The 15,018-nt window shown below is 40.2% G+C and overlaps 2 protein-coding genes across 3 annotated transcripts in view; one reads left to right on the forward strand and one right to left on the reverse strand.

The window, feature by feature from the left end:
• On the forward strand, positions 1-12,694 carry ap5z1 (adaptor related protein complex 5 subunit zeta 1). 2 transcript variants are annotated; one of them, XM_077557025.1, is made up of 18 exons: positions 1-124; positions 297-434; positions 1,270-1,450; positions 3,130-3,280; positions 3,392-3,504; positions 3,583-3,754; positions 4,160-4,207; positions 5,498-5,638; positions 5,828-5,865; positions 6,046-6,208; positions 8,550-8,728; positions 8,793-8,935; positions 9,041-9,159; positions 9,280-9,407; positions 10,498-10,595; positions 10,683-10,815; positions 11,485-11,699; positions 11,780-12,694. In XM_077557025.1, the coding sequence occupies exons 1-18, from the start codon at positions 75-77 to the stop codon at positions 12,081-12,083; spliced, it is 2,514 nt and encodes an 837-aa protein (XP_077413151.1). In that variant the 5' UTR covers positions 1-74; the 3' UTR covers positions 12,084-12,694. The 2 variants fall into 2 exon arrangements, with proteins under 2 accessions (XP_077413151.1, XP_077413152.1); XM_077557026.1 differs by lacking the exon at positions 4,160-4,207.
• The window catches only part of mmd2a (monocyte to macrophage differentiation-associated 2a), an 18,297-nt gene continuing 15,734 nt past the window's right edge, over positions 12,456-15,018 (reverse strand). The window contains 1 exon segment of the mRNA XM_077557027.1: positions 12,456-13,614. Coding sequence (XP_077413153.1) covers positions 13,414-13,614 — 201 coding nt within the window. The 3' untranslated portion in view covers positions 12,456-13,413.

Genomic DNA, 15,018 nt, shown 5'->3' on the forward strand with positions numbered 1-15,018 from the left:
CGGGACGTGTCAGGGCTGCACTATTTATCTTCCGCTTCATGCAGAAGCTAGCTAGCTAGATAACTAGCAGGTTTATGACCAATATGTACTCTCACGGTTCGGAAAGCTTAATTAAACAAGCAAGGTGAGTCACTGTAGCAGCTATTCACGCACATGTTCTATTCATATGTTTTTCGTGAATGTGATTTTGTCACTGTTTAGGTTATAGAGAAGTAGCATTCACCTTTCTTCTGATTTGCAACATAAAATGTAACTTAAATGTCACTAAATATATGATGAGGGTTTCAACTTTCTAGGGAGATCCAGGAGTCTGAGCTGCAGAAGTTTTACATTAGATTAATCAAGTTGCTCCAAGGGAAAGAACATGGTCACGAGACTATTGATTCCTTGGAAAGACTGCGCCTCATCCTCTCTGCCACCAAGTACACCAGAACGTAAGTGTTACTCTCCCTAACTCCATGTCTTTAAAACACTCATCCGAGTTTTCTGGTAACTGCAGTACAGTACTTGAGTTAGAGAGCAGGGCAATTTGTTCCTAGGGGCAAGTAGTTCTACCCCTGTTATTTAGAAAACAATAGAAGAAGTTGGTCATCTAAACATATATTTTTGAAGAGACATCCATTTTGCTTATCCAGTAAAAAAAAGAAGAAGGGAGAAATGGCTTAAGTGATAAGCACATATAATCATCACATCATGACAATTTTGAGTTAAACAATGGCTTTTAGTTTAACGATTACTCAATTATTAAAATTGTTGAATAATTTGATAAATGATTATCTCACTGGACACCTGGAGTCTTTATTAGGTGACACAAATAGGGACATAAGTGACATAAACAAGCAATCAGCGATAACGACAGATTCAAGGAAGTAATATATTTCCCATCTGTGGCCTTATTTACAAGAATTGTTTGTTGTTGGCCGGAAGAATGATACATGGTGAAGGTATTGTGTCTCGTGGCAGCCTACAAACCCTAAAAATCTCAACCAGGACAAACCTCAAAGTGCAAGAATTATCCTTAAACGCCTCATCACAACCAGCAGCAGCTTCGAGAGGCTATTCTGATATCCTGGAAATAAATGCAAGCGGAAACTCACAAGTTCAATGGATGCAAAAGTCGCAAAACTAGCGCAGGAGTTGCTTACACCATTATGTGTACTTAAACTAACATTTCCACCTTTGTTTCCGAATGCACATTGTCCTCTAATTTCCCAAAATAGCCCTTCCCTATGCACTTGTCTGATGAAGCCTCTGTTTTCTACACCAAAGGTTGCCCCCTGAGCTTCAGAAGAGGCTTCTATTGCTCCTCTCTTCCCCTGTGGAGCAGCTGCAAGTGCTGAGCTCGGCTGTGCTCAGAGAGACGCTCCCCCTCGCTGGTCAGGCAGTGAACTACGGCCAGGACAGCAACAGTCCACTCAACAGTCACACAGCTGCCCTGCTGCTCCTGCAGGTGTGCTGATGTCCTATTTTGCTGTATCTGTCACTGTATTTTTGAAACCTATACTAATGTTTATATATGTAATGTATATACTAATTCTCAAATAATTCCATGTCTAATTTTAACAAGAAATATTTATATATCATGAAACTCTAGGACTTTATTTTCTTTAAAATATCAAATTGACTCATGTAAATGCTGACTTTATTCTCGAAAATATACAACTTTACTCTTGTAAGAACACTTGAAAATATACACCTTTATTTACGTAATATTATTACTTTAATCGCAAAAGGTCAAACTTTTTTTTATCCTAAAAATGCACAGATTATTCATTCATCCATTTTCTTAACCGCTTGTCCTCACAAGGGTCGTGGGGGACACTCGAGCCTATCCAAGCTGGCTTCGGGCAGTAGGCGGGGTACACCCTGAATTGCCAATCGCAGGGCACACAGAGACGAACAACCATCCACACTCACAATCACACCTATGGACAATTTGGAGTGTTCAATTAACCTGCCATGCAAGCACGGGGAGAACATAGAAACTCCACCCAGGAAGGCCGAAGCCCGGACTCGATCTCACGTCCTCTGCACTGGGAAACGGACGTGCTAACCAGTCACCCACCGTGATATATATTTATGTATTTATAAAATTACATCTTTAATTGAAAAAAAAAATGCCTCCCAAAAAGACTTTATTTACAATATATATATATATATATATATATATATATATCTTTTTCTTGGACATAAAAAGTTATTTTGGAAAATATGCTACTTTATTCCTGTAAGATTATTATTATAATATAAAAATATTAGAGCTGTCAAACTATTAAATTTTTTAATCAGATTAATCACATCTTTGAATTTTGATTAATCCCGATTAATCGCTTATAAAAAAAGGCTTTTTTATCAACATTTTTTTCACGCCAAATTTGAAGAGCACCAGTTGTGTGTTAATTCTTTTGACATTTAATCTTATGAGGTTGTCTTCAACATTTTTTTTATCCACTGCACACGCTCATCCCCCTCTTTTTGCTAATCAATGAATTACTTGCATAATTTAAAATGGGGGGAAAATGACCCCAATATTTTGACATGAACAAATATTCTAAATGTGATACGCAAACATTTATTAAATGCTTTCTTTACTTTAATGCATGTAATTATGTTTATTGCTCAAACAACCTGTGCTACCTTAAACGTAGCCATCCGCTGTCACGATAAAGGATAATCTATGGTCTAAATTAAATGTGCGATTAATCTGCGTTAATTCATGATTAATGCGATATTTTTTTGTGATTAATTAATCAGTTAATGCTTTAACTTTGACAGCACTAAAAATAAGCAACTTTTTAAAAAAAATCTGAAATATGCAACCATATTCTTGTAAAATTGAGATTTAAATCTGTAAAACAACTGACTTCTTATTTAGAAAATATACAACTTTTTTCAGTCGTAAAATTACAATTTTAAACTCTCGAAAATATACCTTTTCATTTTCCCTCTAATATGCACATTTTAAGTCAAATGTATAATTTTTTTCTTAGTTTGGAGTTCATATGAATTCATGCTACTGGCATTTTTCCTGACATTCCGTTGAGACATTACCGCTGTATGTAGACACAACACGTGTTTTCAGATTTACTTAGTTACCAGTAACCTTTGCCCACATTCTGCTCCCAACAGGCCCAATCCCGAGATGATCTGTCAGCTCTCTGCACTCAGCTCCTCCGCAGCCTGGAGAACCGACCCTCAGAAGGGCCGGCTGACTTGCTCGCGCTCACCCTGCCGATTGTCAACACCATCCTCACACACAGCCCTGAGAGCCTCACCGAAGGTAACAGTCACAACAGTATTTATTTTTATTTTTTTTCGCTTTAGATTTGTAATTGCACACCTAAATTGATTTGGTCAAGAAGTTGTGTGAGTGAATCATGTTTTCCTTCAGATAACATGACCCTCCTTAGTAAAAAGCTCGTTGATTGGCTGCGCTATGCGAGCACCACACAAGGGGGCGGGGCTTCCTCAGGAGGATTCTTCACGGGGTCCAGGTCACGTCAGGTATGCACTTAGATGATATCAATAACGTAAGTCTTTCGTACTTTGTCAAATATCTTTTGTTTTCCTGTGTTCCGTTAGCCGCTGCCTATTGCAGAGCTGGATGGGACGGTGTCAGGAGATTTCTTTACAGTGCTGTGTGTCGGACAAGGATTCACTGAAGACCAGTGGATGAACGTTTACTCTTTTTCCATGCTACGACATTGGCTCCTCACATTCCACTCTGTGCCCGTCGGCACAATAGCAGACGCTGGTATGAAGTCAACATTCATTCAAAGCAGTTCACTTGAAGTCAGGTGTGTCCAAACTATGGCTTGTGTCATTTGTCTGTATTACTTAACCTGTGGGCAGTATTTTATTCTAAAATGGCTTGGTCAGAACCAACAAAAAGCCAAAAAATGGTCACAATAACGCCTAGGGGTTAATTTGTACACTGGGTGTCAAGGCTATAGGTCATAGACTACAATCTAAAAAAATAACCTCTGGTTCACCCAAATTTATATATCAGGGGTTTAGCCTTTAATTAGCCAATTCAATCCATTTTTCTTCCTCAGTTCCCCCTCAAACTATCAATTGTTATAATTTGAGGAATTAAAGCCTCAAATCATTTCACCTTGCCCATTTCAGATGACCTGCTCTGTGTTTTTATCATCTTCAGCAAACAGGTTACAGCTAAGTCTCTCGCTCTCTCACTCTTTTTCTAATGGTAAGAAGTGCGTTTGACCACCACCCACCGTCCTCCGCATGTGCATCTAAGAAGCCAAATCAGTTATATTCTTACAAGCTATTGCGCTTTTGGCTCGTTCTCTGATAATACACTTGATCTTAAGCATGAGCTCACCAGAAACACTCCCACGTAACTTCAGATTCCCACTGTCTCGGGTTTGCTTTTGATGCAATATCGACAATCATGAAAGTCCCTTCACTAATCTAATTCGCATTCCGTATTCTTTTCATTTCTATCTACTTAAGCCCAATTAAAAAAAATCAATTCCACACATCTGTATTGATGTGCATTATATATAATAATATCTGTCAACAAGTTTACTGTTGTTGTTGCAGCATGAGCAGAACTTGCTTCTTTGACCTTTCAGTACGTCACACAGGACCTTCGACTAAACAAACTAAAATAAAGAGTTCAATTCAAAAAGTGACATTTATGATACAGGTTCATTAAATGAATAGAAAAGATACAAGTCAGAAGTGAAATTACTACCTCGTGCTTTTATTAAAATCATTTTGTTGCTTATTTTATGTTCTACCTTCTTGTGACGACGTCTTTTGAGTTTTTGTTGACTACAAGCTATAATCTATCTAAAAAGGCAAATTCATGAATTCACTCCATCTTGTTGTGAAAATCCCTTTTTGAACTCCATCCATCCATTTTCTTAGCCGCTTTTCCTCACAAGGGTCGCGGGGGTGCTGGAGCCTATCCCAGCTGGCTTCGGGCAGTAGGCGGAGTACACCCTGAACTGGTTGCCAGCCAATCGCAGGGCACACAGAGATGAACAACCACACTCACATTCACACCTAGGGACAATTTGGAGTGTTCAATTAACCTGCCATGCATGTCTTTGGAATGTGGGAGGAAACCGGAGTACCCGGTGAAAACCCACGCAAGCACGGGGAGAACATGCAAACTCCACCCAGGAAGGCCGAAGCCCGGACTCGATCTCACGTCCTCTGCACTGGGAGGCGGACGTGCTAACCAGTCACCCACCGTGCTGCCCCCCTTTTTGAACTGAACTATTGAATTAAATGAAGTTTTCCCACGACACTCAAATTTATTCTCTTTCACATTGCTTTCTTAACAACTTAACATAACTCAATAATTTGGAAACTCCAATAAATACTTAAATTAAATATAATTGCAAAATCCTCTCCTGATTGCACTTTCTAATTGCAACAAACTTGTTAACATGGCAGCACTGCAATGCTGTGTGGACATTCGGAATCACCTCGAGTTCTGATCTCTGACCTGCTTTGTTGGTTACAGATGATAGGTCGGAGATCGACGGCTCTGTGGTTTCCATGGTTTCCGTCACATCCTCCTCCAGCCGCCTGCTCCCTCCAAAGGAGCGCATAAGAGAGAAGGCCTTCCAGTACTGCCAGCGCCTGATTGAACAGAGCGATCGCAGTATGTGTGTGCTACTGTCGGTGTTGGTCATTTTAGAACGTAAATTGCCTGTTGTGTAGAGTGATCACAGATTTTTTGGGGGTGTGGGATTTATCTACTTTTCTGTAAATTCACGCTATGTCATGGAATGTGTTGGTGTTACTATATGCTTGGACGACTGTAATGTATCAATTTCGATCTGTTTTTCAGAGGCCCAGAAGAAGACGGATACAGATCTGCAGAAAGCTGTGAGCGCTATTTCTTTTTCACTCACACTTTTGATTGTTATGCTCAAGAAACTTCTATGGCACCAATTTGTTATTATTAGCTTCTAAAACAGTTGGGCACTACAAATATAACTTCAAAATAGTATCTGCTATGTTGTAAAACTCATTTCATGAATGTATTGTATTTGTTTTCTCCCTTAGTGTCTGGTGGAAGCCGTGTGTATCCTGGACTGCGTGTGCATGGAGGATGCGTCCTTTGTCTACCGGGTGTTCCCGTGCATCAAGGCGCTTTTTGGTCGTCTCAGCTCAGACTTGTCATTCGCCAGAGTCCTGCTGCCCGTGGCACAGTTCTATCTCAACCATGGCACGTATAAACAACATTATGGTCACATGGGCACATACTTCAAGTACAGTAATTTATGGACTGCAAGCCGCTACTTTTTTCACTTGCATTCGACCCTTGCGGCTAATACAAAGGTGCGGCTTATCCATCAGATCACAAGGGGGTGCAATATAAAGGAAGCGCAAGAGCGTCAGGCAGAGAGAGCGAGACAGTTTGCACCCTCATTATAGAAAATAAAGTAGTGAGAACCCAGTGCGGTAACATTAAAACACCTGCGGCTTATAGTCGGGTGCGGCTTATATGTGTAACAAATTAGAGTATTCCCCAAATTTAGCTGGCGCGGCTTATAGTCCAGAAATTGCTGTGGCCCACAATAGCACACCCTACAGTTTCCTTTTTCCAATGTATTCTTAGCTGATAGTTTAGCTGATATGTTCGGTTCCTTTTGGTATTGTATATTTATATATTTTTACATTTTTTTTATCACCAAAGTGAAGAGTACCAAAATAACTTCTCTGTAGAAACAATTCTTGGCCCTGTTTTGTCACGGTGTCTGCAGTGTTGTGGATTAGCTGATAGTCTTCCATGCAACAACAAAAATGGAATGTGGCTTGTCATAAAGGAAGCGTGCCTTCAGTCACATGGCAAGAAGAAAGAACACAAAAATCCTAGGATATTGTTTTTCTTTGTTAGAGATGGGACAATGAAGCCTTGTGAAGCTTTTGAGGCTTTCGGCTGATTGATTTGGAAAAAGAGTCGAAGTTTCAAAGCCCCATAAAATAGATCGTACCGGTGACATCTGGTGGTCAGCTGGAGTCATAGCAGCTATAATCTTCAAAGTGATTCGCCTGATTGATTTATATTCCAACATAACACCAGTACATTCAGTCTTACATTTGTGTCTGTCAATCATCAGGTACACATGGAAGTGTTGCAATATTTTGACACTGTACCAGTACTATGGTTCAATGTGATGTCCTGTTACTCATTCGATTTTTATAAACATGATTTGGATATGACACAAGTGCGCTGTGAAGCCAGATGACAAGTATTTCAACATCAGTCTTTGGGAGATGTGACTGAGGGTCTTGGAGAAGCGCTTATAGCAACTCGGTGGAAAATACTTGGGTCAAGCCTGTATCTTCTACACACGATTTAAAAATAATGCATAATTGGAAACTTTAAATGCATCATTGTGGGAGTACTTTTGTTGGAAACATACCGAATAACTAACTTTTCCAGGTGAACATAAAGTGAAGCAAATATCTACATGAGGGAATTGTGCTTGTGCTCAACGTCAAAGTGTTGCCAAACACGAGATAGTTTTCTTGCATTGGAATTCTCCATCCTAAAGCTCTCTCAAGTCAGTTTTCTCTCAAAAGGCTGTAAAGCAGTAGGCGCGGGGGAGGCAGTGTTTGTTTGGTGTCTCCTTTTGACAGCTGGCACCGCGCCAAAAGGTTTGAATCAGTTACGTAATTTCCGGTATCTCATTAGCGCGCATAAAGCCGCATACGTCATCAGCACGTGATCACGGAGGTTTGATCGGGGCTTTTGATACATTGTTTCGAGCAGTCTGTCTCACTCGGCTGACACATGATCCGGAGTCTCAGTGTCAAACGTCCAATCTCTATTTTTCATACTTCTTCGTCAAATTAACTGGTTGTTTACACTGTCATGCTGCCACCCCATGGTAGAAACACAAGAATTTTCTTTATTTATTTATTTCATAAATTTGATTGAATTTATTTTTCATGTAATTTATTCACAGTTATTTCAATTTTTTTAAATAATTTGTCATTGCTTTTCTAACAAGGAGCTGAATGGCAAAATCAGTCCATGATTGGACCAATACATTTCTTGGTACAATTCGAACTGTTATTGAAACAGTCCTTTTCATAATATCATTCACATTTTGACATCCTGAGACCAAGTCGACATCTAACAATTGGAATAGAGATGGATGTCCTCTTAAATGTATTGGTTCAGTCAAGGATCAAACACTTGTTGTGCATTTGAACATGTGTTCAAAAGTTTAAAGGTCATGGTGGCATTTAGGTTCATCATAAAATGTCTCCCTTCTCTGGGCTGGCATTGCTCACTCATGGTAGAGTGGTCGTCTCACAACATCCTCAATCCCTTGTGTTGACAATGTTGAAGTGTCCTTGAGCAAGATACTGAACCCCCATTTGCTCCCCGGTCGGTAAAATGAGGAGACTGGCTTTTTGTACCTAAGGTAGAAAAGTGCTATGTAAGTGAGTGCCCATTAATTACTCCCAAAAGCTGAATTTCCAAAACTTTTTGTGAGTACTGTATGCGTACCAAAACACAAACATGAATAAAAGTCTTTTATTGTTCTCTTCAGGCGAATTGGCTGCTGTAGACTGTGACTGCGTATGGAACTTAGTCTTTGGTCGGTTTCCTGCCGAGCTCTTTAATGACCCATTCCTGGCACATGAGCTTCTGCGCTTCTTACGACTAAATCTCGAGACGGCGCCACTCAGAGTTCCCCAGTACACATGCTACTTCCCAAACCTCCTCAAGGTAAACAAAAAAAATTTTGAAAAAAAAAACTTGATTGTCAGCATTTGCTCTCATGTTTCTGCAGTTCCTCGCTTGGGACAGCCCTGCAGTGATTGATGACTTTATTGATCTGCTACCCTCTATGGTGACATTGGGTACTGCACTGGAGCTGCTGCATACTTTGTTGGACCTCCCCTGTATTTCTGCTACTCTGCTTTTGCAACTCAGGTGCGCCTTTGACGGATGAACATTTGCCAAATTTGGGGGAAAAAGGTACTTAGGGTCGTGTCATGGCAAGCCTGTTTTTTCCAACTTTGTGTGTGTATGTTGCAGGTCAATGTGTCTGCCCATTTCTGATTCGGGAGGGCGCAGCCTTGCGTTAATGGATGCTTTCCGAAATCCATCTTTCCGAGGGTTTTTCCTCTTCCTACTTCGAGGTGAAGCAGGCACAGGTGATGTCACAATGATTTTACCCCAAATATTATGTATAGGGTTGAGTGTTGACTACACAATTGAGGCTACGGCCGACAGTCCATTTGCTAACACAACCGCTTTGGTGTTGTATTCCACAGGCGATACAATTGACCGACTGAGCACGCTCCTTGAGCTATTATCTGAGGCTGCCGATTGGCCAAGAGTCGTTCAGTGCGCCCAGACTGTCCCGATTTTGCTGCACATTTTCTTCAACACAGTCATCACAGTGAGAAATATAAATATTGTAGAGCGGTGTTTTCCTTTATTGAGCGAAGGCATATTTCATATTGCAAAAATATATACTGAAATAATGATCTTGCCTCAGTTTACTCGCACATTTACAGTGTGAAATCTGAAGATGATAAACTTACAGAAATGGGGGAAAAAAACACTGAGATCTTCAACAGATGACTTGCTCTGTTTTTTGTTGTTGTTTTTTTTATGGCAGCCATGCTAAAAATTGAGTATTTTGCACATTCCACCACCTAGTGGAAGAGCATGTAATTAGTATATTAATTGTAACCATAGGAATAGATCATTTGCAGACCAATTAAATGCAATTGGACACTTTCCTGTGGCACAGTGGTTTGGAATCACTGTCCCAGGCTCTATAACTTTCTTATTTTTTAGGGAATATTAACACAGGGATGTGATTTTTCCGCTAATTCGCGGAATTCCGCTTTTTTACCCCCCCCCCCAAAAAAAAAAATTCCGATTTTTTTTTTTTTTTTTTTTTTTTTTTTAAGTAGTTCATTGTGTATGCACATGACTCCGACAGATAACATCTTCTGCTATAACAAAGACATTTGTGGTATGCTCTAATATGAGTTACTTTTCATTTGGTCATGATACAATTATTTGTTCATGAAATTTGAACTCTTCAACATTATTTATGTGTTAACTTAGTAATCACATTAGTTAGATATGATGATATTCTCAGTGATAGTTTTTAAAAGCAAAGGCAGTCCAATGTTTTTGAATGTGACTGATTTTGAGTTGACTAAAACTGCCATTTTATATGGGATAGTTCAATATACATTGAAAATTTATGCTGTTGTTTTGTCTATTTCTTTGTCATGTGAGTGCATTGAAAGTACTTAAAAACACGGAAAACCCATGAGCCCTGGACCTAGCTGGGTGCCAGCGGCCCCCAGACCCCCGGCTAAATTTTCAGATAATTTCACTTTGGTCAAATCACATCCCTGTTAACAGTAGTTTTCTATTTTCTAGGTTCTATCTCCCTAATGTTATGTCAGGTTACTTGACCAGGTAAAAGGTATGTGTTCACGAATGTGTCTTTTTTTTTTTTTTTCTAGATGGCCGACAGAACACTTTTAAGCCAAGTACTTTTAGTGCTACTGGAGAGAAGCAGCCTCCTCCTCAACATTCCTAAATACATCACAGAGATACACAGGTACACCTCAACATGCAAACAAAAGTGCTCATCCAGTGTTTGTCATGGAGATTTGTATGTTTCACCATGCACACATTCTCCCTGCAGAGTGTTCAGCTGTCAGCTTCTAAAAATGTGCAAACTCCACCCCTCTTTGGTCATTGACCAGTCCCACGAGCTGCTGGAGTTCGCTGGAGCAACGTCCAATGTTTACAGCAAACAAGAAATCTACACACATGTGGTAAGAAGAATGAAATGGATCACAATAGTTTCATACAGATACTGCAGCTTCAAGTTCACTACATGGAGTTTAATGCGGAGGTATTCAATTATGTATTAATTGTCAGGGGTTTCAGACAGATTGCTTTATCATCTTAACATGACATTTTGGACCATTTTATAGTCCCGACTTCATGGGAACTATTTGGAGAAGTGTTTTTTTTTTTGGGGGGGGGCATGAAATTGTATTGATTCATTCCCAATTTGCTTGTGGATATTGAATTTTAAATTTTTGGCCAGATTTCAGCCTCTTTGTGTTGCCATGTTAATCTAATCTGCCCAGGAAGTTTAGAGTCAGTAGTGCTGGCTGCAGGTACCAAATGCACCACCAAACACTGCAATGCATAAAATCAAGGTCCATAAAGTCAAGTTTGAAATAGTTTTGTGTGGAACAACTTAAGAGCCCTGACCTCAACCCTATCAAACATCGTTGGGAAGAACCAAATAGAGTTCACATTTTAACATTTCGTAGGAAGTCTTCACAGAAGAGTGGAAGAAATTTGAAGTTGCTAAGGAGCACCAACTGCGATATTTTTTCTGTTCACTTTCAGCTAGTTGTCCCAATACTTTTGCCAATGGAAAGCATTTTAGTTTCAATACAAAATAAAAATCTTGCATGATCTGTCTTCAGGTTTTCTTGCTTGGGGAGTACCTTTCTGTGTCATACGACTCTCGCTGCTCCGTGAGGCTCATCACTTCCTGTTTTGAAACTTTGGAGGCAGTGCTGTTTGAAATCACATCATCTGCCCCGCCCCCTGGAGCTGGCTGCCCCGCCCCTCGCGTCATCACCACTCTAATGAGCGCCCTCGCTAAGCTGGCGTCACGATCACATGACCTGATACCCAGGTGTCGTCGAGGAATGCTAAACATTTTGAATCCGTTGTAATCCACACGTCAACATATAATGTTTGTTGTGTCCGTCGTAGGGTGTCGCTGTTCCTCTCCAAGCTGAGGAACGTATCCAGAAGAGGGTCCGTTTCCTGGTGCGATGACGAAGAGGACCTTGTTTCCATAGTAACTCTGGGGCAGGAGTTGTGCGCCCTTTTGAAGACGCCGGGTGTGGCTCAGAGTGTCCTGAACCCACCAGTGCACGTCACCACACCCCAGTGGCACCAAGACACCAACGTGGCCATGCCACTCCAACTGCGAGCGCTCACCAGACTCACGCAGGCGCACACGTCACATGCTCAACACACACCTACTTCACCGGCACCCGACACAAGCACGTAAACAAATAAACAATCAGCGGCCATCCTGTTTGTGGAGCCTGTCCCAACTGACTTTGGGTGAGAAGTCGCAGGGCACATACATTCACACCACTGGACAATTTAAAGTGTTTAATCAACTTAACATGGATATTTTGGAATGTGGAAGTAAAGGCATGAAAGTATGAACAGAACAAACAAACTCCACATAGAAAGTACCCAACAAAGATTCAAACCCAGGATCTTTGACTGTTGTGCTAAACAAATGCTCTAATCTTCCGCCGCAGGATACAAACTGAATTTATGCCAAAATGGTTGACTTTTGCACGTTTTGTAAATACATCATTTCATTTATGGAGGGCTGTGATGACAAACCAATCACAAATGACAATCAGTGTAATATATTATCTCTTCTTTATTGTGACATATCAGAAATCAACATTTACAAAATAGATCATCTGATTTGTATTTAAAATGCAAAACATTTCCTAAGTCTCCAGAGCCTGTTGACCTGTTAGAAAATCAATGAAATGTTTGTATAACAACGTTTTGATCAGTATTGAAAATACAGACATTGACTAGTAGAAAGTGCTTACAACTTTGACAAAGATATAGTAAAATATATCGAGAACACCAGATTGCAGTCTTCATTAACTCCTATCATCTCAATACCATTAATTTTTTATGACTTGTGAATATTTTTAGGACTCACTACTTCAGATGTTGTTATGCTTATCTAGAAATTTGAACTGAAATGAGTGACTGAAAACTTAGCGCAAAGTGTGCAGTTTGTGGGCTTGACTTGCCATTCAATTTATGGCAATTTATGATATTCAGCTATTCAAGATGAAAAAAAGTTTGAAATAGTTGAATTTTGGCACATAGTTGGTAGAAAGGACACCACAGTGCAAGAGAAGGAAATCATTTTGCAGTGTTTTCTGCCTTAAAACGACATGGATGTGAGCAGTATACATACATTAAAAACAGATGTTCTACACATTTGGACTTAGTGCAGGTGAATCAAGATAAAACTCAGGATAATGTATTCTAGTGTCCTTATTTGACCAAATATTGGCCATCTGAACATCTCTGCAAATGGATGCTGTACCTACAGTATGAGGTGATGAAGCAAAATTACTTTTATTACTATTGGTCCTTCCAAAAATGATTATAGAAACATAAATAGTGATTCATGTTAAATCCACTGTGCTTTATCATCTTTGAGAGCAGTCAGGTTTATCATCTCTGACCTATCAAATAGCTTCCAAGCTATTTATTTAAGACCACTTTATTTTCACCACTCAGCTGGTGATTTCTCAGACAGTAACTCCTGTCGGCGTGAGAACGGCTCACCGTCACCTGGACGTTTCCAGCAGGGGCCGAGGCAAGTAGAGGTACCTCCATATGGCGTAGTAGTGAATGCCTGCTCCGGCTGCCACAAAAAGATGCCAAATGGCGTGAGCGAACGGGACAAAGCCGTCGCTCTTGAAGAAGACCACGCCCACTACGTAGAAGAACCCTCCCGTGGCAAGTTCACACACACCTGCATGGTCCACCTGAGGATTCATTAGTGACAGAATTCAGCTATTTTATTGGGTCATCTTGTGTATAATAATTCAAAGACATTAGCGGACTAATAGGAAAGAAATGTAATTTTTAGTGTCATTCTGAAATATATTCTGTAAGATTTTATTGGATCTCATCGGATTGTGAACCAACCCTTTGGGAATCACTGATAGACTGTAAATCATAGTACATAACGGGTGAACCATCACAATAGACACTGTCAGAAAGATATTTACAATATATTAGTATTGTGATGTAATTTGCTGATTCATATTAAGAGCATCATTCTAATGTTTTGGTTGCATAACACAAAATATTAGAAACGGTTGGCGTTATATTTCTTCCTGAAACTATTGCTAAACGACAGTGTAAATTACCTGGATCCTAAAATATAAAAAATAATAAATTTAAAAAAAAAAAAACAGTCCCATCACCAATCCTAAATGTTTTAAAGAAATGGTGCAGACGTGTGCTGAACATACAAGATGGGTTCACTCATAGATATTGAACAATGAGGTAATGGGAGAGCGGGATTATGGGCGATAAAATAAAAACAATGTCGTCTCAGTGGTCTGAAAAAGTCCGCCACTGTCCTCTCCTGCTAAGATGACTAAGGCTACGTTCACACTGCAGGGCGTGATGCCCCAATTCAGATTGTTTGTTTGTTGGTTTAATTTAATCACACTTAAAACATGAAGCATGACATTGACATGTGTGGCGATTGTAGAAATTCAGCCCTGCAGACGGTTCATCACAAAGGCGATGACGCAACGTCATTTTCGGTAGACACTCAATGAAATCAGGAGGTCGAGGAGTGTCCCCTCATTTCCCCAAAATATTTCTATTACTTATTTCAACCTCGCTACTCTGGCGGCATGAGATGAAAAAATAAGTCCGATTTCTGTTGCTGTTTGTAAACAGCACATTCAAAACTGACGCACAAGGAAGCCGAGGATAGCAGCCAACCAGCAGCGAGCGTGAAAACAGTCCACCAACCAGGAGCGGGGGCGTTCACACAGCTTAATTTGCATAATGTATGGCATACATTGTATGCAGACAAGACACATGAATCAAAATCCTAACACGTCCGCCAAACGAGTCCACCAGTCCACCAATCTGTAGGATGTGTTGGCACAGCTAAATTTGCATATGACACTCATAAAAGTCGCTTGCCTCAGTGACTTGGCTGGAGGTGAAACGTTGCGAGTCGGGACAATATTTACTTCCGTTGGACACCGGTGTACAAAAGATCGGATTTAACAAAAAGTCCGATTTGGGCATCACGCCCTGCAGTGTGAACGTAGCCTTAGATTGAAACATTGAAGGTGCATGGTACTTTTTGCGAAACGAAACCAGAATCGGCAGGTCAGACTTTTTAAAGATCAGGGATTGGT

The sequence above is a fragment of the Vanacampus margaritifer genome, chromosome 2 (assembly GCF_051991255.1).
Source record: "Vanacampus margaritifer isolate UIUO_Vmar chromosome 2, RoL_Vmar_1.0, whole genome shotgun sequence".
NCBI classification, from domain to species: Eukaryota; Metazoa; Chordata; class Actinopteri; order Syngnathiformes; family Syngnathidae; genus Vanacampus; species Vanacampus margaritifer.